The 26,763-nt window shown below is 38.8% G+C and overlaps 1 protein-coding gene across 1 annotated transcript in view; it reads left to right on the forward strand.

The window, feature by feature from the left end:
• Positions 1-26,763, forward strand: part of LOC110384158 (uncharacterized) — a 52,021-nt gene that overhangs the window by 13,167 nt on the left and 12,091 nt on the right. The window contains exons 2-9 of the mRNA XM_021345294.3: positions 4,285-4,333; positions 14,543-14,623; positions 14,865-14,997; positions 22,223-22,313; positions 23,037-23,204; positions 23,972-24,100; positions 24,606-24,734; positions 25,535-25,760. Coding sequence (XP_021200969.1) covers positions 14,557-14,623; positions 14,865-14,997; positions 22,223-22,313; positions 23,037-23,204; positions 23,972-24,100; positions 24,606-24,734; positions 25,535-25,760 — 943 coding nt within the window. The 5' untranslated portion in view covers positions 4,285-4,333; positions 14,543-14,556. The remainder of the gene's footprint in view (positions 1-4,284; positions 4,334-14,542; positions 14,624-14,864; positions 14,998-22,222; positions 22,314-23,036; positions 23,205-23,971; positions 24,101-24,605; positions 24,735-25,534; positions 25,761-26,763) is intronic.

Below are 26,763 nucleotides of genomic sequence, written 5' to 3' on the forward strand. Positions count from 1 at the left end.
GCAGTTACTAAGGATCATTTGCTGTGGCAATGTACACTGTTCTATCTCATACATTACATTACAAACAAACCGTTAATTGAGACGACGCGAACGCAAATGAATTCTAATTACATAAACATTTTTGAAATACCTTTAAATTAACGGTGTAAGTCCAAACATTAGTATATTCCCAGCTGGGAGTTCAAAAAAAATATTAATGTAACTCGAAATAATTCTTAAGACTATAACAATGAGTATAACTTAAGACAGAAAGCCTCTAACTCCAGCTAATTAACTTTAACTAATGCGTCTTTATTATTCTATTTAAATTATGTGTAATTGTACGGTATTTACGAACATCTTCACCTTTTTATGGGCAAATTTCCCATGGATTAGCTCAGCAATGATGCGCTTGCACTGGTTAAAGTGAGGGAATAATCTACAGTTAGCCGATAGAATCGCGCGCTTTTTGTTGAAAGAAAATAATAAAAAGTTTACAAAACAACTGTTGTTTTACAGCTAGAGAGGTTGACAATAGCTTGATTAGTGTAAATTTTAAAACCATTTTTCGTATTATTTTTGTCTGGAAGTGTAATCTTTTAAGTTGATTGAAATGCCATTTATTCGGTCTTCTCTAAGGGAAATAAAACAAAACTGCAGTGGGGATTTAATATTAAATAATTATAAGAGACGCAACTTTACTTTACTTCTTTTTGTTAAGTTTTAGAGTACAGTAATTAATGTAACCTCATCATATCATACACCCACGCTACAGATACTTAGAGTGCAATGATCTTCAGCAAAAAGTAATTAGGTAATATGACAGTTAGTATTACCGTGTAATAATTCGTTCCGTGAATTATGTTCCCAGTTTATGGGTGCATAATTCCCATATTATGGGCACACAATTCCCATATTATGGGTTCATAATTCACAGAGTTGAACAGGTGCATAAAATTATACGTTCATACAGGCGTAATATTCAAAACGAAGTTGTATAGAACTTGCATTATAATAATCGTAGGCTGAATATAGGCCTCAATTTATTGACAGCTGGATTTTAATACACATGATTCTAAAGCATAGCTGCGTTGCAATAAAAGGTACACAAATACCTTACATACAAATGATTTATTAAGTTATTTTGCATTCACAATACGCTTAAAAATCATTTCCTTAAATTATGACTTTAGAATTTCTCTCACAAAACGTCATCAACATTCTTGGTGTAAAAAAGATATCTTATTACAAGATTATGACGTAATATAAAATACATAATGCATTACAGCCCTAAATAGCAAAAACTTGGGTGCAGTAACTTACTTAAAACAAGATGGCGTTATAGCTTATGCAATGGGCTACGTTGTATGTGCATAAGGCGAGCTCGACTCGTCTAGCAATTATACATGATGCGTAATTGACGTAACGCGGACCGGTTGCCGGCGGCTTATTAATAGCGTCAGTTGTGTGTCATAAAAATGTAGAATTATACCACAGGGGGATATTCACGTGTGCTGATGCTCCGAGAGAATTGTAAGGTCGTTGTGCAATATGCTTTTCCCACTGGATAAAATATACGTGTAGTTTACTCCTACTGCGTGCGTAATGTCCGCATAATATTCGTAATTTATTGGACATGTCTTTGTGATTTTATTTTAGATAGGACAAGATATGTAGTGTCTAGTTCTATTCTATTTGTAAAATAACTATTTTTCAAAGTTTTCTATTTTCTATTAGTTTTAGAAAAGCACGATTTTTTCACCTATTAATTTTTTTTGCACTGTATGGTTTATGGTTGCTATGTCCCGAATCTAATTAAAGTTTGCTCAAAACAACGGGCAAACTTTTATGTAGGTTAAGTTTAAAGTAAACATTTTGTATAGTCATTACTTAGGGTACATGTGTTTGTCACGCTTTGTGGACATTCTGTCCGTCAGCGGTAGTTCGACGCTAATTCCGTGTGCCACCGAACTGTTTCTATGACGTTCCGCGGTTTTCCGATTATTTGCCACCAAAGCCGTTAGTTAAAGCCAAGGTACCGTCACATCCACTTTAATCTAGTTTACTGGAACAATTTCGACACCGTTGTATCCTGTGTCTAATAAGTCAGCTTTCAACGCTTTGACATATAGAGCGTGTCATTTGTTTTTAATTTTGTATTTCGATTCCTCTGTGGCAAATGAGACACGGTTTTTTATATTCAGTTGTAATTTTATTAAATGTTATTTAAAGTTTTATTGAAGCTATATTTTTACTGTAAGTTCCCACATAAAATTCATTCATAGCCCTTTAAAGTCCACCTCTTGCCATAACATACAAGCACGCAAAGCATATCGTAGATATTAACGGAAGACATACACTACTCGGTTGGTCTGTCATAACGTTTACTTGCAGGATTTAGTTATTTTCTGTACCATCCTCTGTCGTGACTAGTATTTTTTACATCTCCTAGTTCGTAGTAAACTATTTTTCTAATAACGACAAGCTCGCAGTCGCCGGCTTTAAGCGTATTGATGGGAATATTTTTTCCATGTTTGCTCAGCCTGTTCGCGTCTGCTATGTTCGTCTTGAATGTTTTCTCAAAGGTTATTAACCTAGTTTCGTTCATGTACAATTGTAGAAGCTGCTACGAGTGTGTCAGTATTACTTTGTGTGAATACAAACTTGTGTTTTACCAGTGCACTCTCAAGAAGAAACAGAATGTAAATTCCCCTTAACGATTCTACAAGTTGTGCAATCGACTGTATCTTTTTAAGTCCATTCAATTCAGACAATGTAGATAACAACCGAGCGTTTTGTTCTACTCCGTGTTTAGGTAGTTTATGGGAGACTAGAATAGAGCCGGGAGAGCCTGGAGGGCCGCAGGAGCCTTCGAAAGAGCGGGCGGAATGCGCGCACAAGGTCATTGCGCCCTGCGCGGTCATGCGCTTGCGCCCCTGCCCCCCGCGCCCCGCGCCCGCGCCTCATCCGCACCCACCACCACATTGTCTAGTGCGATCAGCTGCGGATAAAGGGGAACCGACTGGACCGACAATCGATACAAACCATTTCAATGCGAATTTATTTTTCCATTTTGCGCCCGCGCAGCAAAGCACGAACGCCCCCAGCGATGTGCTTCGTTCTAACGCTCTTTTCTAAGCTCCTACAAAGAAAAAGACTACTTCGTGCCGTGTCGTGGTTTATTTACGATGCTTACATTGCCAGCATTTATCTTTCGCCGTATCTATTGTCCTAAGGCTGCTAAGAAATTGCTCTAAGCTCCATTAAGTGGACGATACGGCTATCAAACAAAAAGTAATACACGCGGGAACATTAGATTAAGCTATGATATCAACGACTTTTATGCTTTGCAAACTAGACTATTTAATGGTCAATTTGCATTGCTTAACCCATTCAAAAACAGAAAAGAGAGCAACATAAAATACAACATTCCAGCTACTTTCACTGTTAACTGTTCCTATAATTATGTCCTTTAAAGTGTGACTTTGAAGGCTCATTTTCTGGTAAGATTAACCGATAAAACTACATTTAAAAGATTTTTACATAAAAGTTAAGGATTTATAGACAGCAATCCCGTTAGCGACAAGTTGAATAACTTCGCTAAATAAGTAATTTATAATATTTGATTATGTTAATAGGATCGTTCAACAAATTAAGATTGAGTAGTAAAGAATTTTAAAGACGGTGATTTAAGATTAGAAAAAAATTAACCAGTTTGTGGTGGCACAAGTTGGTAGTTAAAAAAGTGCGGAAAAGGAAATGTTGCAATTTCACTTGGTGTAAGATTAATAGGGTGTTAAAATCCGCGTGCTGAATGCGAGTTGTGGGTCGAGTCGGAGCGGATGTCACATCATTACTTACACGCAGGCGCCATCGTCGCCCGCGCACGGCACCGAGCCGCCACACTATACGTTACTCTTTTATTTCGCGGCGACTACTACCTTCTTCGTATGAATATTAATGCGTGTGCACGACTTTACGAACGATTTGTTTAATTATATCGTTTACTCATGATTTTTGTAAGTGACAGCTCAATTTGGAACGTAGAAAGTGTTCGTGTTCGTTTTGTACCAATTCCTAAATGAAACGTGTATGCAAAATAAATATTATGGATACTTTACTACCTACAAATGTTGTCTGTGTAAATAACGGCGGTCACTCTTAATATGGTTATGCGAATGTAGATCTAGCTTTGCATATTAACTAGGTGTTTGTTTATATCGTAGTGTCACTTCGAAACCAGCTGAGCTTAATATCAGTGGGTCACGCAATCCGATTGTTAACGTAAATACTCATTTGTTACAGGATTTGTGTCCTGATTCCGAGGAAACTAATCCTACACCACACAGAACAGGTAAGATGTTTATCAAAGTATTTTTTTACGATTACAATGAGCTTATCTGTCTTATGTGACAACTGCAGACACGTACATATCAATTAGTCATGATTAGAGAGTAGTGTTGACACCGTGGTACACATGGGAGCGACAATGGGCGGCCCGTGGGACGTCTGTGAACTCCGCCCGACTGTTTTTGCTGCATCAAGTGTTCGACTCGTTCTGAACAAGACCAGAATGCATATTTCCTAGGAACTTATGTCTGGACCATCGTAGTGAGAACTGGCCTTGCTCCTTGCTGACGTGCCCATGTTGCGGGTTAGGAGACAATAAATAACATATCGCGGCCATTGTTAGACTGGACGTTTAAGCATGCGCGGCGTGGGCGGCGAAACACGGCTCCCATTGATTGCATGATTTATCGATATTGAATTTGCACAGGTGATTCCTTTGTTATTGAGATTGAAAGAAAATAGCGTGGACATCGACAGATGTAACATGTAATTTTGTTCATAAAGCATTCAAGTGAAAGCGAAAGATTCCAAATAAAGTATTCTGAAAAAGAACAGTTTTGAATTTCAATTACATTCGTCTGCTGTTTACAATTGGTACGTGGGATATCTTTCTCCGGATGAAAGTTTTTTACTGATACGACTATTTTTGCGGCGCGATGTAGTTAAAAGTAGGCAACTCTTACATGCTATGTGTATGATTGTGTGGAGATCTGAGAAACTCGTACAATCTGTTGTGTAAAAGTCGACAGCTAATAGAGTTCCTTTGTAGGCAAATAATAGTGGTTATTGAGATGTTACACGCTAACTTCTGTAAGCATGAGTGACAGGCAGCGCTTTGCTACACGCAGTTCGCCCGAGGTCGGTGAAATTCTTACACTTAACGATCGATTCCTTTAAAGTGTTTCCAGTGAAATGGTCCGGTAATGCCAGATAATGGCCAATATCATAATTGACACACACAATGTCTGTAAACACGCCGCATTTGTGATAATGTTACCGATATCACCAGTCCGGTACAGTTAGCGGAGGTGTAGCCACCATTTAAATTACTGTCTATTAGCTTCGCGAGTCGGTGTCGTATTAACGTGCTTTGACATTTCCCGGGAGTAGTCAACTATATCGTGTGGGAAAACTGGTCTATTTATTTCCTAGTAGTGAACTTTAGTATCATGTTAGAACGCGGATTCTAACGATTATGTAAGAGCGCTAATAACATTTCTTTTGCTTAATCTAATAAATAAAGCTGCGAGTTGGTGGTGCGTCGGCGGTGGGTTCGCATGGATGCCAGTCATTACTCTCAGCTTCCCTGTTCGGCTGGCTCGGCGCGGCGGAAGGCCGTAGCTTTGAATGCCACTAAGCGTTGTCTGAACATAAATTTACATTTCGTTACGGTCGTTTTGTCAATACAATTCTCTCCACTATCTTTGCACAAATAAAAGACGTTTTGGTGTTGCTTCTCGGGCTAGCTTATGTTTGAAAACTTTTACTTAGCTCTCAAACTTTCTAATTCGAAATAAATTGAGGAGAATGTTTTATTATTGATAGCGATAATTGTTGTATCCGAATGTTTAGCCTTAACGAGAGATGATTGCTGTGTGAACACACATTATCATGATTTAGATACAATCGTCTGCTTGCTCATGCGATACTATTAAATTGACTGCAGATATTTTTTGTAGCGATGGTCATCATTAGGTATTAATACAATTGCAAAGAAATATAATCCAGTTCCACAGAGTTTATTTGCATTTCAGTCAAAAAATCTAGTTTATATAAAAAACGATAAATTAAACCAATGTGAAATAGAATCTGTAAATAATGTAGGACGCTTATTTTAATAGTGTTGTCACGAACAGTGACTATTTATATACAGGGTTAAAGAACACCACAGATGTAAAAGCTTATTTATACCTGTATGTTCATACTAAATAACCCCCATTTTGAGATAGCTAACTACACATACCTATATTGAAGATGCTTAAGCCACATAAAATGTGTGCAAAAATGATTACGTCGAGAACTGTTCTATGTTCGATATCACGCGTCACATTTATGCGAATATTTATGAAACCGCAGTGCGCGGTGTACGCTAGCTTTCCTCTGTAAGTCCGGCGAAGGTTTTCACCGCACATCGGCTTGACATCAGCCTGTATACGTTGTAGTTTCACGACCAGCCGGCCGCGGCGCCTGCACTCCTTAACGACATCGTGCATTTATTACTGCTTGCCTTAAGAGCTCTGTATTTAGATAAGCTCCAAGTAAAAGTTAATTAAAATTATATTACAGCACGAAACTACGGTAAAATCGCCTATTAAATCTTTCAGATTTTATCTAATTAATTAAACTTGATAGTTTATTTGAAAGGCAGCTGTTCATTACAGTATTTGTATATGTTGTGATCGTGAAGTGTTGAGCGCGATGATTGACAATCGATTAGGAATCTCTGACCCCGCATTACATTCCTAATGGTTCTTTTTTATTCGCGTCTTTTCTATTCAATGCGATGTATACAAATAGCAAGTTATAAAATTTCTCTTTCCGTATCTAGAGGCATGAAAAAAGTTTAATGTGATGATCACGTGTTTATTTTAAATAGGCGCTTCAATCAATTTATTTTTGTTTCCGGTGTTTTCTAGTCTATTATTAGTTTAATTTGTTTTCGAATCTATTGTAGTTAATTGGGTACATCGGGTAGGTAATTGAAAGCTCATTGTATGCTGATGTGGTGTGTTTAGGCATTATTTAGCCGCTGTCGCTTGCCGCGTGGTCCTCAGGTCTTCGCGGCGTGTACAAGTGGTCGGGCCGACAGCGACACGACGCGGCGCGGGCGCATGCCGCCTGCTCGCTTAGATAAACACGCGAGCCTCGGACACTAGCAGGGCTACTCCTCATCCTGTACAACATTTCTATACAAACTTCAATTAAAATGCTATTGTTGGACAAGGAAACCAATCAAGAGAAGATCGGTGAAAGTAGTTAATCAAAGGATCGTATTAGGCTGATCATCAGCTGTCAGTAATCACGCAGTGAGTAGGTCATGATGAATCTGTATATTATTTAATAACTCTTCAATAATGAGTTTGTGGGCTTGTCTAGGGATTTAAATAAAACATTAGGTTGAATTGTTTATATTGACCTAGGAAGGAAATATTTGCATATGAGCCTTGCCAGCCCTGCTCCGGCAGCTAGTTCGAATAAAAGGAATTCTCAAATTATGGAGGTGCGATGCAAACGAGCTAAATACAGAAAGCAAGTTTAAGAAACACCGGTAAAGGAATGCGCTATTTATTCGCAAATAGGTTTAGTATAAGTACAAGTCCTGGACCATTTGTTTGTCATGAAATATTTAATCGCTAGCAAAATAACTAGCGAAGCGAGTTTGTTTCTATGAATACCATTATAATGGCTTATCTTGTTACTGGGCTACGAGTACAAATATTGTGTTGTGAGACAAGAATTATTACTTTAGACACGCATACTTATCTTCTCGTCAGTCAACAGCTTTATCGAGCTTACGAGAATCGATATAATTTTATTTCCATTATTTTTATTTGGGTATACATTGCAATTGCCATACGAATAAAATGCATAAGGAAAAGAAAAGTAGTCCAACAGTTTTGAAAAACATTAATTTCGCGAAATTACCACCCGGAACGCTTACACATGCGTGAAAGTACATATATACAAAAATTTCACACGCATTCGAAAACAGATGGCCCAGTTGGTGAAGATAATTGGGTCAGGCGAGCAACCTGTCGGCTTGCTCACACGCATTGTCTCGCGTCTCGGTGCGCCGGCGCGGTACCGTTAGCGCTCGGTCAAGTTCGGCCCATTGTGACGTGACTGCTACTTGTGACATACGGATTTATAATGTCCGATCTGGTACGCCCCCGAACTCATTCTAAACAATCACCAGATAAACGGTTTTTTTGCGGCTTCCTAATATTATTCTATCCGAAGATGCTATGATATCTGATTACAAATAAATTTTACGGCTTGACAAATCGACATTTACAGTTTCTTAGATCACCAAAAAAATCATAAGAAAAGATCAATTTGTGTTTTACCCGAATAGCTTTTTTTCGGATTCTCGTTACAAGATGAGATCTGGCGCAATAGCCTATGCGGACCGTTAGAGAATAAAATTTATAATAATAAGCGGAGATTGCAAGATATGCACTTATTATTTACGTGAGCTTATCTGATGCTGAAAGTAGGCGGGTAGGCACGTGCGCCTCTGACCCCGCGCCGAACATCAAAAGATCTTAATGCTAGACTTGTGTGGCACTGGCTTTATTCGTGCCGTACAAAGATTGGATAACGCATGACCCCTGCGCGGACAACATACTAGATGATGTTGGTAAAAGTTCGTCTTGAAAAGCATATCTATTGATCTGGAGATAAGGTAGGCAGTCAAATGATAAACCACCCTGTAGTTACAAGATGATTAAACTTCTGTTAATATCTGAGAAAAGTCAGTTATCCCGGTCAACAAAGCATATAATCTTGAAAATCATAACGACAGTCAGAGTCAAAGAGCTTTATTATCGTAGGCCACGTTCAATTTCCCGTTAGTAATAAAAACTAGAACCTAGTGAATTAGCACCGGATGGTAAATCTTGTTCGTATTTTTTCTATTATTGAATTAACACTAATTAGTATTGTCTTGTACATCTGTCTGTGAATAGCTTACGAGGTCAGTAGGTGAGGAAATTCGACTATTTCTGATTGTAATGTGGTATAATCATGCTATATAATTAAGTAACCGTTTATTTATGAGTTCGACTATACAGTATACATATGCGCCATGACTCAGTACTTACTAAGCCCCTGATTGTTCTGTACAACCACTTACCAAGTTGTGATGAGCACGCTCGCCTATTAAGAACATGATTTGACAAAAACACGGCATTGGGTCAAACGAAGCTTTCTTTTTAATTAGTCATTATGATCCTCATAAATATTGATTACAAACTACTGATTGAGGTCCTTTTTATTGATTCCACCATTTTTTTTTCAATGCCTCGATTCCAGTTTAATCTTCTTCGTTATAAAAGTTCTGATCACGTTTTAGTAAAGAAAATCTATCTACTCACACACTAAAGTGATCCTAAGAATCGTAATTTCTGCCAATTACAAATAGATTACACATTTTCTGATAACCACTTAAACATGCATACAGTGCTTCAATCGTGAGAATGGCTTCAATGTCGTAATGACTTTACATTGATCTATAAATGTAGATCCAGTGTTAATAAGTGCAGAAATAACAGGAAATATAAACTGTAATTTCTTTGTATAAGGCATCAATGAGAATGATTGTATGCTTTCGTATTAAAGATTGGAGACTACTGATCCATTGAGTGCCCGCGGTGTGGGAACACAATGCCATTGTGTGTTTAATGAAAAATCCTTCCAGACGAACCACGGTTCATTACTTTATAATTAGGGTGCCTCAACAAAAACTTAGATTGTTGAACCTTCTTGTTCAAATCAATCTACAATAGTAAATACGAAGTGAAACTGTGAAATTGCAAGTACGAAGTTTCTTGTGTCACTCTAGAGTATGAGGAAAATGTAATGCCCATTACATGATGCGCCCCTAGCGACATTACTTGTATCAAGAATATGTACAAGCTTTAACTCGTTGAAAAGATATAAAACCCAGAGATAATTTATAGCTTTTGATAAATAATCCTTTTTATTGTTTAAGGTATAAAATTAAATTTTATTAAACTTGGTAATAAAATTACAATCAAGCAACAATGTGAATACATTTACAAACATTACTTTGTATGGACTCTGATAGCGAAATATGAAATGATGGAAATCAACGAGACAACTCGCCTATAACGTGTAATTCTCTGAACAGGTGCACGGTTAACGTAATTTTTCACTTATCCAAGAACAGCTTAGGAGCTCATTATCCGTTTAATTATAGAAATATTTCAGCTCATAAACCCACAAGGCTGTTACGTGCAATTAAGAGTACTGTTTGATCATCTGTCGCGCTAAACATCGGACAGATTACAGCGGGTTATTGTTTTAAGTGTTTCTAGTTAACGTTGCGGAGCTTAAGCAATGATAGAAATGTTAGAAGTACGTGAGGATTGTGGAGTCGAGTTCACCGTTAAATTGGGCAATTTGTGAGCGCACAGCACGGTGGCTGCGCCCGCGCTCGAGCCGGCGGGCGGGACTCGCTCGCGGCGCTCGTGATATAACTGTTACGCTCATTATGTGACATATGGATCACGTGATCGCGTCACCTGTGCGTAATAATTGTTTATAGTGCACTCTTAACGGAACCCATGTTGTCTCATGCATGATCTTCGTAAACTGAGCGCACTCTAGTGTTACGGGGCTAAGCGCGTTTCAATGGTAACTGTTCATGTTAAGTGTTGTCGTGGGTACTGCTTTTATTGCTTCCAATGCGACAGTTTCTTTTAATTGGAACAGCTTTACACAAAGCGGTATGAGAAAATAAAACTATGATAAAACTCAATCAAAATTAACATTCATCAATAAAATAGATAAATGTCTTTATAACCATTTAAGTTGAATATAAATGCGTAAATATACGTCTTTAGAAAATAATATTCAGATCGATACACACATGAATTAGGACTGGCCCATAAAAATATCCAAACAAATTAGTTACATATTTTACGACCACCAAATCTAACACTTTTACGTTCATCGACCGTTATACCACTATTCATTACCACGCTGACTAACCACAGCGATCTATATGAAAAAACGTTCGGCGCCGCACATTAGCGTATAAATAAACAAAGCCACGAAACTTCACACCTACACTGGTGAACTATTACAGTTTATTGTGTCGGGTGACCAAGATTGGAGCAATGTTCCGCTCTCGGAGCATCTCGGCTATACCATCGCGGGGTATAGGTGAACTAACTGTATCGCAGGCTCCTTCCGTTGTTTCACCATATATGACCGCCATAAATGTCAGCCGGTACATTGTTTTACTTCTTTATGTAAGCGTAAGGACCTCTGACTGTCGTTATGCGATTTGAATAGGATATCAAATGGAATGTGTCTTGTCGTTTTAGTCTGGCTTTTCAGTGAAGCGAATTGCTCGGTACAGTTACAGTTTTCGAAGCCGCAATATTTTTTAAAATTACAAAATACAGTTTGACAATTGTCACATTAATTTTAGTGCTTCTGAAAAAGTAACAGTGTACAAGCTATGTCGCTGACCGTACTCTGAATTCTTTGAAACATTCGTCACGTTCAAAGTCCTGTTGTAATTAGTTTGTTACAGTACTGAAGCAGAATATTAGATTTAATTAATTCGAGCTGAAAATTTGCTTGAAATACAGTTGATTTAGTCCGCCAATAATGATTACTGATGAAAATAGCTTTCTTTTCCGTATTTGATTCTGCATTATATCCTCAATAAAAATGGAGATATTAAGTCCTTCCGACTCTTAATTGGAAGGTATTTACGATGATAATAAAACTTTTTTGGGTCGTGGATTTATATGGAATTTGAGACATCATAAATATGAAGTACCACCCTCCGTCATGTGAGTCAACGTAATAATGTCACATTAGTTTCATATTTAGCTTTAAAAAACAATCTGAAAGATTTGTGAGGCACGTTAATGCGTGGAGAGCAATGTGTGTAATACCCATAATGCGTGTAAACGCTAGTCGCGCCTGTCATCTGCGCAGGAGTGTTCGGAATGCGTGCACTTTGTTCTTTCACGCTCAGTGTACCAGGGGGACAAATTGTCTCAAATTGTCATTACCGCAATACCGTTGAATTGTTTGTGGTTCGTTAAAGTTTAAAAATCAGTACCGCGAAGTCACCTCTTCCGGTGAATTTTGAGAATCACTCCACATAATAGTTTCGCTGTAAGAGTACTTAGACAAACGGTATCTGACTGCAATTACTTGTGCATATTGAACACTGAGACCCATTTACACACGTCTACTACTATTCACATATACACGGCTTATGTTTTAATAGTGATGAGTAGCGTTTTTGGTCGTTCAAATATTTTGGTGCAATTTGCGGCATTGATTTATAGAAATGATTACAAATATGTGTGTTTTGAAGTTGCATGAATATTTAAATATAACATGGAACATAATTACCTTGATTAAATGCTTAATAAAGATATCTGATTAAAACTTTATCAGTACATTACATAACCTTAATTCAGTAACGAAGTTTTATACAAATGTGTCGAACAAGAAAACTTAATTAAAATAGCGGGACCTGCTGGAGTGCAATTTATATAATGAATTTTATGACAGTGCGCTGTGGATTTCCGTTGCTTGATTGCTTCACTTGCAAATAAAAAGTGAGAGAGAGATTTTTAATTCGCAATTTAAATAATATTGAGCACGTTAACCGAGCAGAGACATTGTGGACTGATTGAAAGCTATTCGAATCATTGACGATGTATAAGAAATGATTTCAGCCGCGCTACACAGTACTATACAACAATAGTTGTACTTTCTCGTTTACAAATGACCATTCATTGTACTTGATAAAAAGTCTAGTGAAAGCGATATTGCGATGCAAAAAAGTAAATGAAAATTCGTGTCACTGACTTTCCTATTAGCTTTCATGGGTCCATGCAGTGCCGATCTTGACCTGCATTCGGCGCATCGACTATCACAAAGACTGCTAAACAATTGCACGCCATCGCGCGCCGGTGATACAATAGGCTGCGTACACAAACACACACCTACACTCCGCAGATACGTGAGTCAATGAACGCCGAAAAAAACATTACTTCTAACTTTCATTTTTAATCAATAACGTCGAATTACATCCTGCCCGCAATAAATTTCACTATAACAAGTCTATTCGGCGTGCGAAATGTAGGTGAAATATCAACAGTAATAGAACCGATACGCACAAAGCACGTATTACAAATGATATGTCTGAAACGAATCATTCGGCACATTGAGTTGTTAAATTAGTAATTTATTGCTTATGTGAGCACAATTGCACTTCCTCAATAAATAATATTGGAATCACTGCCTACATCTGCCAATCATCGGTTTATTATTACAGTTCTAGTTTTGGCGGACTTTCGATTTTACTCACGTATTGTGTGTGTTGTTTTCACCATATAACTACTGGCACATACATACAAAAAAAACATTCCGATCTCCATAATTTGAAATACCCCTTTCAAAGTTGCTACGATACCGCGTAGCAAATAAATATAAACTTCGTAGCAAAGAATAAGAATCTTTAGAAAGCCTCGCTCGAGGATACGAATCCGACATGCGAGGGTATTAAGGGCCGCCGTACACGGACTGCTCGAGCAGTTAGCGGCTGAGTGAAATACACGGACCGCTCGAGCTGTCGGCGTCGACTGCTTGAGCTGTCGGCGTCGACTGCTTGAGCTGTCGGTTGTTGACTGCTCGAGCTACGACCCAACTGCTCGAGCAGTTGATTTTCTACCACAGTCGAGTCATGGATACTGACGAGGAAGCACTGCTTTTGCTGCTCCTGCTCAGGCGGAGACGACGGCGGCGACGTCAAAAGAGAAAATTTTGGGTTCATCCAATTTTGCAATTAAGAGAACAATTAAGTCGGAGAGCTGTCGACTGCTCTAGCGCAGTCAACGGCTCGAGCAGTCGGTGTATGCCACGCAACCGCTCGCGAGCGGTCGACGGCACGATGGAATTTCATCATGCAGTTGACGGCTTGAAGCGGTCGCGACTGCTCGAGCAGTCGTGTGTACGGCAGCGAATGAATGACTATAGTTCACTGCGCGGTCGCGGCTTTAAGCAGTCGGTCTCAACTGCTTGAAGCAGTCCGTGTACGGCGGCTCTAAGGGAATTTTATGCCATAATGTATTAAGACACTAACGAGAAATTGTATAGGAATACAGTCACGGATTTTCTGCAGCAATGCACATCGATATTTTAAATACGTAAATTGTAGCTAAAAAGGTTCATGCCAACTGTGATTTTTTTTAAAGGGATTTATTTATTGGAGTTGCTATCAACTGCAAGATATATTTTATTGAGATAACTACATCATCGTTTGTTTTCCCTGCAATGGGGCAATTTTCTGCATAGTTTAGCTTATCATCGACCAGTTTTGACGTGGTATAGAACATGTTTTTTAACGTCTTTTTGTCGAGATATTTTGTTCAGCATGGTCGTGATTTTACACACTACAGATTTGTATGTTTCTAAATGTGTATATCTGTTTCAGGTGGTGCTATCAGCATGAAGGGTGACGGGCTGCGCTTGGCGCGGCTGGCGCTTCTGTTACTGCAGGCCACCTATGTTATCAGTGAGTATCCTCTTAGTATCACCAATCTGATGTCATTGTTTGTTCAAAATATACCATGGTTGCATTAATGACAAAAAAACGCATCCCAAGTTCTAATAAGGAAGCAAAATTATAAGAGTTTATTAGTCAGTCAGTCATCAGCCTCTTTATCGTCCCACTGCTGGGCACAGGCGTCCTCTCATACGGAGAAGGTTTGAGCGATAATCACCAAGCCACCAACAACTTAAACTATTTGTTTCAGGTCGAACCGCGTTCGAAAAGCTGACAGATGTGGACTTCGCGGGCACAGCGTACTACACGGTGCGCAACCTGTCCCTGTACGAGTGCCAGGGCTGGTGCCGCGAGGAGCCAGACTGCCAGGCCGCCTCCTTCAGGTAACTGTCCTATAACACCGCAACCCACACGATAATTACCCTCTGCAAATAATTACACCATATTTCTCAACCAACCTAATACGGACAAGATACGATTACCCATAAACGGACAGCTTATTAAAACCCCGCGGTACCGCCTTTATCTACCGGTTAATTATTAATTACTCCCATATCAATCTACAAGATAATGTCAATAAAATCAATCCGTGCATTGATCTGACCCACTAAAGAGAATTTCGCATGTAACAACGTCAAAAGACATGACTCGTCAGTCTGACTGATCACGAAACAAATAAAAATCAATGTGTCCGTGTTATCTGAGATCTAGATGCTCCTAACCCAAATGGTCGAGATAAACATCTGATTGACGTGAAGATTCACTAATTCAGCGGCGGTCTGCGATAGGTACTGAGTCTAGGGAAGAGAAATCGGACCTAATCGTACCGTGTCGACCTCCGCGATCGCTTCATCGCACGCCGCATGTCAATGACTGTATTGAAAAGATAGGTACTCTAGCTGGGCAGAAAGTAATCCGACACTAGCTTAGCTACTTTCAGACGCTGTTAGTATTTTATTGAACACGCGACCTAGTAGCTGTTCCGGGTGGGTAGTTTTGTAGGCACGGTCCTCGTATCTAACATCTGACATTTCTATCTCTGAGTTTTCCATCATGCATGCCAAAAATTAAAGGTAGGGTACGAGGTCGCACGACATTCATACAGGAGTGGCTACGTGCATAATCAGAATGCTAAATCTGCGCGGTTACAGTTAAACTATAACTCCTGGATTCGTGAGGTCGGCGTCAGAGTTCACGTAATTTACATGATGTAGTGAGTTGGCGGGTAGTCGGGCGCAGTGGATGTGTGTCAGTCTGCCACACGTCCTGGGCCCGCGACACGCTGCCGACTAATAACAATGTGTCTCGGGCACAGCCACAAACCGTGTAAAAGCGGAAACCGACCTCGCCGCGTTCCAAATTGGATAACAGTAAAAGTGATCGCATACGTCTTCAATGGAGATTATAGCCAGCGCAACATTTTCAAGCACGCCCGATAGTTTTCATGACTATTGGCGGTTTTGAACACATTATTTTAATTTATTGTTATTGTCTGCCACGTTCTGATTCACACTATGTAGCCATAGTCTATCATTCGATTTGGAACAGACACCATACATTTGTATGCATTCCATTCTCTCCCACAATGTATAGGCCGCGAGGCACTTATGGAACAATTTCTAGTCTGGTATGCGCATTACTCTAGTTGAAGAAACGACGATTCAATAGTTGACAGAGTATAGTATGAAAGTGTTGGAAGAATTGATTTATTGTGTATTTTTCTCGAAGCTCACGTCGCCGCAGTGTCGCGTCGCGTCGCACTCGCGTTCATTATCATAGCTGTTGGCGTGCACTGCAAAAACTCTAATTGTATTAAAGTGAATTGAACCGTGTAACAGTATTAAAACGCTAGTTAGATTCCTCGAAATCGATTTGAACGGGATCGATCGAAAATCAATTCGGTATTCAATTAAACGAGACGATACTTTCCCGCGCTTCTAATTATCATTGTAAGCTGGTAATATGTTCGTATCTTGAATCGTCCAAAGAAATAGCGATCCAGCGATCTTACAAAAGAATGGGACGAATGCGATTCAACAATCGGTAACTGTTCACGGCGTTGTTGGTGGTGCCACTGACTCGTCTCACAAACGTTTTACGGTATTCGGGAGCACCGCTCGGTGAGATACCATTCCGTCTGTCCGAAACTGCAAACTAACTTGACATTAAAATTGATTCAATATCTGAAATCTTCGGATCACGACCTCCGGTATCTGATGTTGTCAAATCGGATAAAATCTTTACGAGCACGTCGTTGTTCATAAAATTGCAGATGTTCAATAGCAAATTAAACTTGAGTACTGTTACTTCAGAAGTTGCGGATGAAAGATAGTTTAGTAACATATTATGCTTTTTATAAACCTACGAAAAGTAAAAGCAATCAAATGATTTCTCCACAGCGCAAGGTCACATTTGGTATTTAGGCCTCCAAAAACCATTACAACAAAATATGTGAATTGATAACCAACATTAAGTTAATTGAATCTATCAATTAGCTGGCGGCTGTGAAGATACAATCAAGAACGTACAACTACTTGATCATCAGTTGAACATGGTAGCATCGATAGATCTGCGATAAAATATAACGGCAATGAAAGATCATTACGGAGTTCAAACAGATTTGTCGAAAGCAGCGTGTTTACAAACAGCGCATTAGTCATACGAGGTAACTGGTCATTAATTTACCCATCAAAATGTTTGAAGGCCGCGAGCTGCTGCATTCGTTAATGAAATGCATAGATATGTATGACGGGATGGCTCACAGTTAGCGCTGGCCGCGTCTGGTCGGACAGCGCGTGATTGATGCGCAGGGTGCGCGGGCGCCGGCTAACGGGCTGCGCAGACCTGATGATCGGTCTGATCCAACCAATTTGTGTAATAAACGTAAATACTACTTGATACTAGTGCGCCCATAATAACCTCAACACCGTAATGATGTTAGGACGTTTGTAATCTCTATAAATACGATGTAATATGCGCAATTTGTAGTCGCTGCGGTTTGGATTATACGCCAATGTAATTGATAGTACAGTTTGTACCACCTTTGCTGTGCCGTACCTGTTTAATTTATTATATTGCATCGATATAAAGATGGGGAGATAATCGTGCGGTACTTCGGATTTAACTTGGTCGTTAGGGAACTTAGTATCGTTGTCGAATAACATATTTTGTAATTGAAGATTTTGAGTCATAGTTTGATCAAAGATTAGATTAGATTAGATCAAATGTGTGATATATAAAGTTGTTTCATGTCGTCGCTTCTGCAACACGTTGTCAGTGCATTAGCTGATGTGACGCGGGTAATCGACCCGTCTCCATCGCTCGCGGCGTCTCTAGCTATCGATAAAACTAGTCAGTGCCGCACTAAAATTAAATCATCATTGTGACATGATGCACATTAGTATCTGCTTTTAAAAATAGGGTTCACTTCGTTCTGCCGTACCTTGATTGACGTCCTTGTAAGCCCTTGGCACAAATGCATAACTCGTCATTACGTTAGGCAACGAACTAAGCGATGCAGTGCAGCGAAACTTGAACCTGTTTGCCGGTTGAACGTAATTGCTGGGAGGACGCTTAGAAAATATTCTCAAGGATACTTATATTCAGTCACATTTCGCATTCGAATATATTTTTTTTATGTAGGTACTGAACTGTAAATTAAATAATGTTATTACGCCGCATATGAGGTTAATTGGGACCTTAATAATGTCGACGAGATACCATCTGTCACTAATTATGCGCTTTTGCAATCTTTAAATCAAGCCACCTACTTTCCCATAAGGCGGCATCTGCATATCTCATGTGATATCACTTGTAATTTTGCACGCAGCGAGGAAAGCGCTAGCGATACTTGCATACTAATGCACACGTAACAACACTAATTAAATTACTGCATCGTCTCCACCGGTGAAAATTATTTAGCCTCATTCTGCGTGCTATACTCGTGATTAATTATCAAACCTACGCACACACTTATACATATTCACAGAGCCGACACACCTGCACTTATCTCTGATGAATTCTAAATCAGTCCACAACTCTGAAGGCCAGTCTATCTCCCGTTTAATTATTGCTTCAACAGCAAGCTCCGCGTCGAAGATTTATTACGCTGTTGTGAAACCGAAGCGAACTGCAATGTCATTAGTTTAAGGGCTCTATCGACGCATTAATCATAAAGTTTTTTATACGAATTCTTTGTTTACAAGTAGGCGCTTATAAACAATAATTTATTAAGTAAAGCTTAGCAATTTGTCAGAGTCGAGCTTTCAAATGTTTATTATTACATTGTTTTGGCCTGTGGATAGAAAGATCAAGATAAACCAATGTATTTGGATAAGAATCTGACTGCGGTGCAGCTCGTGTAGATGATCAATTCATTTGATTTTAATAGTTTTAATGACATACATACAATACTAAAGCGAAAGTTCAGTGTAGTCAATCGTGTGTGAAATTCGTGTACCCGTTGGTAGAACTCACACAATTTGAACATAGAGAAAACGGTGGTTTATAATGAGACTCGGATAACTTGATCATCAGATAGCCTTGCGAGATAGGCAGCTCTGGATAGCTGGGATTAATGTTTGAAGTAAGAGCTATTTTGTAACGGCTGATCATAGCGTGTAGGTCTGAGCATTAATAAGGCGAGCGATCTCGTAAAGTGGTTCAGTTTATTATAGCACGAAATATTGCGTGGAACGGTAAGTTCCGTTAGTCTGCAGGGAAGTGTAACGTTCAGCGTTAGTGTCACTTTTATTGCGATGGTCTCACATAATAAACTAAATGCGCTGAGCATTAACACCCTTAGCTCGAGAATGCAGCGTGGGCTTTATCGATGCACACTTAACTTTCTAATGTCTTAGCTTGTGAATAACGACTCTAGATGGCATATTTTAGTGCTTGCCCATTATATTAGACTGGGCTACAATTAACCATGTTAATTATTCAGCAGTAATGTTACTTAGAAATAAGGTCATGTGAAAACCTCTCTGAAAATTAAACATAATACTTCACAAAATAATAATTTCATGGCATTTTCTGAATCTCTCTCATGAGTTCCTCACTTATTTTACCAAACCTATTTTTACCAATTCAAGTTAATTAAGAGGCACGTCGCCCACACGTTTGATAATCATTTATTTTAACACAACCTGTATCATAAATTCATATAAATTAATAGTAGGCAATAATCGTTTATCTGTTTGACTATATCCCACACATAGGTACCTTCTATTAGCAATGTTTCGAAATCCGAATACATATCTTCGATTCGAGATGGTTTTTCTACAAACGGAAACGGAAATATACAGAACTCTAAATTCAACCCGACAACTACATAAATTACACCTGCGTTAATTATAGTAATTAAGAAAATGGCTGATTAGACGCGAGATGCGATGCAGCTTCCATTCGCATACGAACGAGGTTTTATTTCGATTAACGCAGTATATGTACTGTTTTATGTGGCACACCAATAAATTATAAACCCGTTTTATATACTGACTGAATTTATATTGCACAATATTGAAGTACTAGAGATTCTGCCACGCCCACATTGACAGTTTTGCATAAATAATTTTACCTATTTTGTTTTTTTTGTAATGTTTTACATACTTAAAGGAATATAGTGTCAATTATATGAAGTAATTGCTGTACCTTATCATAAATATTCATATGACATTATAGGAATATTTTTTTGATTTTGTTATGTTTTTAATGTTAGGTAACTTGTGCATTAGTTAATTGGGACACATACTTAACATAAATAAATTGCATATCTCGTAATGCAGATCCTACCATGTAGCGTCAGAGATGTAGATAATATTGCAAAACCATTCCAACTCATTAAAGGGTTCCTCACATCTAATTTTAGAACAAAGCGGTCTGACGTCTGACGGACAGACTGCGAGTATTTTTACTACAATACGTATGGATGTCATTACCCTGCGAAGGGTGTTATTAGTGTTTAAGTATCCTTTCTACTCGCACTCAAAATAAAATTAAAATAAACCTGGCGATGTGGAGTTCTTTTGTTTTTGTTGAGAACGCATCCCGATGAGATTAAACTGAGATGTAGCGATATCGCTTTTTTGTAGACTGATAAAAAGGGACACTGGGATTTTTTAATTTGTTTTGAGAAGTAATAATGAAGTTTTCTTTATTTTCATAAGTTGGCGTAAATCTTACTTCCAGTGGAATGTTAATCAATTTTAAGTAAACATCTTGTTAATTTGAGACTTTTCTTCACCTAATTGTATGGTATTTGTTTGGATCCCGCAGTCCCGCTATGACGGCGTCGAGTGTGAGTACATTTAGCTCTCATGTGACTGTCCTGCCACTTCCTGGTGCAATGGTCTATCTAGACGTCCAACTAAAAAATCAATCCGCCTACGTGCCGCTCGACAATTGCCGCTTTTTATCATTCACACAAAAAAACCTTCAACTTGAAGTAATTAAAATAAAATGCTTCAATTACTGCAGAGCCGCTTGGAAACCCGATTTTTTTATTGTGCAAATTGTTACTAAATAAATAACGGTAAGCCTAGACCCACCGTGACGATCGCATATCATACTAATAGTTATTTTATCAATATTTACTCTACGACCAGTTAACACCTTTACGCTAAAACAGTAATGTTATTTATTATGGCGTTCCTACAGAATATAGCAATATTGTTTTTTTTCCATTCCCACGTTGTACCGAAACGGTTCAATGGATTTCGATGAATGAGATATCAAACGATTCGTCATGACACTTCAGATCGACACTATGTAAGCGGTTTTTATCAATAACGTCTATTGGTACAGTTATCAATTTTGAGACCAATATCTTTTAACCAAAAGCGATTCTGAAGAAGTTATGAATCGCATAGAATTTGAAAAACTACCTATAGCATTCAATGCGGACAGTAAAAGCAGTTGGTAATTCCAACAAGATTCATGCATGGAGAATATAATTTGAATGTCAATTGTAATCGTAAATTGATTGCCACAAAGTGTGGTTGTTCAAAAATTCAAGTAAAAAAACCCGTGGACATTTAGTTCCAGCTTGATACAACGGTTCTCTGTGCGATTCGTATCCTGCAGAGATAAACCAATGAACGTAGCTAATGAAATAATTTGGGCCGTTTTACAGGTGTAAATGACTCTTTCTCTTTGAAAAACGACTGTGTCGTTATGTTGGGAAAATTAACAGCAAACGGTAGGAATAAAACAACAGTTAGTGCCGCTTACAATGGGAATATGTAGGTATAAGAAAACTATAAAGATAAATTACTTTGCGATAAACCGTTTTGCGATACTGCCGATATTTTTACAATAGAATTCCAAGTACCTAGTCTTTCAGATTTATTGTGAACATATAGGTTTATGTTCCTATTTGTAAGTTTACTATGTCACGACTAGTATAGGTATTGCATTACAATTGGAGAAATTGTCACCTTGAACTTTCATTGGGTTAGATACGCTTAACGACTATGAACCTAGAATGTGCTTACAAGAATACTATTGGCATCAAAATAAGGGCACGCAGGTTATACAGTTGACACTAGACATGTTATGGCTAGAAATATGTATTATCGTCCAGATGTATAATTGTAATATTTGTTACAGTTTTGTGCTGAACCCTCTGACGCCAGTGCAAGAGACGCGCTGCTTACTGCAGAATGACACACAGGCCAACAACCCCATGGCCACTCCTCAGGTATGTTCCTATTAATGTTGATAATACTACAGATACTTGCCGCCATTCAACCAACATACGACTGATAATAACATCGAGGAAATTGAATTGATTCCAAAGGCATCTCCTATTTCCTAGCTTAATTAAAGTACTTGTCCGCCAACGTTTAATGTACTTATCATTCTGAAGTTATGTTAACAGCAAACCTTATTTATTGTCTTCATAATCTAGAAGATTTGCTTTGTCTTCCTTTACGGTGTAATAGATAACAATTTACGTATTAATAGCCAAATAAATTTATCTCGGTTATCTACCGGCATTCCCTCAGTACTGCCAATTAGCCGACCGATGCAGAGATTGGATTAACAATTCAGATTAAATCGGTCAACCAGTCCCGGGGAAGCTAACTGGCCAGCTACACTACATTGTAACTGTTCAGCTAAACGTTAGACAGTTTAATCGCTTTCAGGCCTAATGAACGATGCCGCTAATAAATATACGATGTTAAACGATGCGGCTCGCCACCGGCCTCCGCTTTGTTTATTTTGAACGAATGAAACTGAAGTGAAAATACGTGCTGATAAACAACGGCTGCAAGCAAATGAGCATTGTTTGTGTGGGTCTTATTAGAACGAGTCCTTTGCGCTCGGGCGGGTCGTATTTCAAATCGTAATGGGCTCATTTTATCAGCATACATTATCGTAATGATAGTGCGAGGTGAGATGAATGTGCGTTTTGGTGCAGCGCTCGGTGAATACGTACTACATGGTGAAGCTGCAAGTGCGCACGGAGAGCGTGTGCCTGCGGCCCTGGGCGTTCGAGCGCGTGCCCGGCAAGACGCTGCGCGGCCTCGACAACACTGTCATCTACACGTCCACCAAGGAAGCTTGTCTCGCCGCCTGCCTTAACGAGGTACTCTATTTATTCTAAACCAGCTTCAACTATCTTTCAATCGTGTTCAGCGTATTGCTGCTTTACATTCTCAAACTGTAACGAATGTTCCTTGCTTATTTCAAAGACAGTTAGCAATTTAGCACCAAAGATAACACATAAGATTAAAAATATGCAACTTTTATATTTATTATTCTTCAAATACTGGGGCACTAGGATTTTGAGGACGCATCATAGTCATAGATTATTCAGTTTCCGTTAGATGTCTTTCAGGGCGTGTCGCATTGCTCGGTTATCTATGAGGCTTTAAGAAAACATCGCCTCCACGCTGCAATTTAGTGTTTATCTATTCAATTTATATTTATGGTTTCGCCCTACTTGCAGTGGCACTCAAGATACCAACAAAATGATAGGGGTTCCTTTAATACAGTCTCAATAATAAACTTATTGAAAACTACTTTTGCATTGTATCACGCTTTAGCACAGGCATTCATTATTTAAATCGATAGTACAAGCAGATATCTAGGTAAATGAGAGGTTGTGATCTGTGCATTATAATCTTCTCATTTGTGCATAAGTTGATTTCCAAGCGATATTTGCATAGTGGATAATGGTGGCACATAATTTAAATTGCACATTCGATATGTATTATTAAGGAGCACAGAAATATGGCTTAATTGGTAGTGTAGCATTCAGGGTGGCTTATTCTATATTGGTCTGACCTTTTGCCATATTTGTTGTGGGTACAACAGTTCTGTTTTTAATTAGGTTTTGTATGTTTTATTTAGAAAAAGTTCCCTTGTCGTTCGGCGGAGTACGAGTACGGTAGCATGAGGTGTTCTCTGAGTGACTCCGATAGACGTACAGCGCAACACTTTGTGCAGCTCGTGGACACGCCCGGCACCGACTACTTCGAGGTAAAACACATTAACCTCAGCTCTACACCTATTTATTATACACAAACTTATTTGACCTAACACGCTCTCACTTTGTTACTTTGTAAGTAAACCATTTGAGACCGACATGCCTGAAGAAAGTTTAGCTTGGCGCGATGGTGACAAGCAGAACAACAGAACAAGTTAACTTTTAAAGTAATATGCTGCAATATCTCAACTCACCGACACTTTTTGATTATAAAAGCAATTCCACCCGACATCTTAAAATAAGATTCCCATTCCTCACAGTTTCTCATATTTTGCAATACACAATACAAGAAAATAGTCGTGTTAAAACTACTTACCCTCCCAGCTAATTTATTTCATACAAGCTTCAAATTACTGGAAGTGGCGCTTCGGCCCTGGCTTCATAGAAAGCAATCACAAGAGTAATGCGGTCCGTTTGAAAATAAACATATATTCAGTTAAGGTTATTACCATTGTTGTGTGTTATTTGACGTGATTTGGTCGGTGTGTGGTCGTGCAGAACCTGTGCCTGAAGGCGTCGCAGGCGTGCAAGGGACAGCGCGTATTCACCGCGCCGCGCATCGGCGTCGCCGAGGACAAGGTGGCCCAGTACGCAGGCCTCCACTACTACACTGACAAGGAACTACAGGTAACATATCACGCCAATTAACACTTTACGCCATTCATCATAAGATACACTTTCGAATCAAGCCCCAATAATTGTGATGTCGCAATTAATATAGCGTGTACCGAGTCCCTATTTGTAACATGATATGCAAGATGAAAAAGGCTCGCTGATGACAGGCGCCTATTAGCGTTTGAGGCGGATAAGCGGAGAAGTATGGATTGTGTTTTATTGCACCTTTATTGGTTTCTGCAGATGTTATCATGAGATGACTTTATGATTTCTATCTTGTCCCTTTATATAAATGCAAGATGGCTTGGCATTAGGGAGACTCGCTAATAAATTTAACTTGTCGCCTAAATGGGTTCCGACCTCGAGTCCATCCTTTTCCGCGTCCCACTGGTTTAACGAGAAGAGGCAGAGGTTAAATCGTGTGCACTTGTATATAATCAAGAAGGAAGACGTTGCAATTAACTTCAACTTTCGTATGCAATAGTTATAAAGTTACGACAGTGATATATCGCTTCTTGTTATAGATACAAATTATTTTATTGGTGGTGCATAGCATATAGCCTCTAGCTTCTTAGATAAGGGAAATTTATAAAATGATCCATGTTCGGAGATAGCGGCCATTTGCGTTATTTATTATAGCCATAGCATCACGCGTTGGTTTCGTTAAGTTTTTATTGTCCTTTGCAATAAAACTACAGGTGTTTAATAAATCAGCAACAAATTGCGTAGGTGCAACACGAACGTAAATAGAGGCTCATGAATCACTGATCGATGTTATCATTAATATGGCCATCTATTTTGTATTCGATCAGGTGACATCCGAAGCAGCTTGCCGTCTCGCATGCGAAATAGAATCGGAGTTCCTGTGTCGTTCGTACCTGTACATGGGCCCCCCTCACTCGGCCGCCTACAACTGCCGGCTGTACCACCTGGATCACCACACCCTGCCCGACGGACCCTCGGCTTACCTCAACGCTGAACGACCCCTCATCGATGATGGAGAACCTATCGGAAAATACTTCGAAAACTTCTGTGAGAGTGAGTACCATTTTAATTAGAAATAGACAATCTCTAACTTAATTGCATGAAGCTAAAATGAGTGCCAGGTACAGCTTGTAATTGCATCTTCAGAGCATAGTTACTATTTTACGAGTATCGTTAACTTTATTTGGATCCTATTTTCAAGAGAGAAAATGGAAAAGCATAAATCTTAAACGTGTTTTGCAACACTAACCCACTTCAAGTCTAGGCCGAAGCTATAACGATAACAACATTGTTTTATTTAAAGTTTTGCTATCGCGGCGCCGAGGTACACGCCACAGTAAATTGTAGCCGACTAAAAACTGAATAAACTACTTCGATGTCTCAAAAAACTGTACAACACGGTGACATTAATGTTTTATTTATATTTTAGTGTATTATTATGGCCGGTCGCTCATTGATAATGGGAAAATAATACTGGGTTTAAATTAAAATCTAGTAATGACTTCATATGGTCAATAATTACATGAACGCGCCGCTCTACAAGTTTCTGAGCTTCAATCATCTTAAAAGATGGAGTAATAATGAACGTAAAGGCTCACATACGTTTTTGTGGTTCACAATTTGATTTTAATTTAAAATTATAGACTCGGCATTGTTTCAACCAATAATTGAATAAAAGTAGTCGAAAGAGATAATTTTCTTGTGGCATAAATTCTTGTTTTATATCCAAACTGGATTTTCTCATGCGGCGCTGCTATACAGTTTAACAAAATGAATGTAATAAAAATATCGTTATATTTCACTGGCTATACAATTGTAAAGAATACCTTACGTAGAAAGTGGAAATAAGTGCTAATGCATATACTTAACTTTGACGGAAACTCATACAATATGGCATTTACTGTGGCGAATATAAGTTATAATTTGGTCGTACATTCAGCGGAAGCCGGCCATCTAGAACTGCATTACGGAAGAGATCGCGGCCGGTGCACTTTCCGACGTATTTATTGTCCGTACTTTCTGTTGATAGCGCCATATTTCTGTGGGAGGAGACCAG

The sequence above is a fragment of the Helicoverpa armigera genome, chromosome 5 (assembly GCF_030705265.1).
Source record: "Helicoverpa armigera isolate CAAS_96S chromosome 5, ASM3070526v1, whole genome shotgun sequence".
Taxonomy (NCBI): domain Eukaryota; kingdom Metazoa; phylum Arthropoda; class Insecta; order Lepidoptera; family Noctuidae; genus Helicoverpa; species Helicoverpa armigera.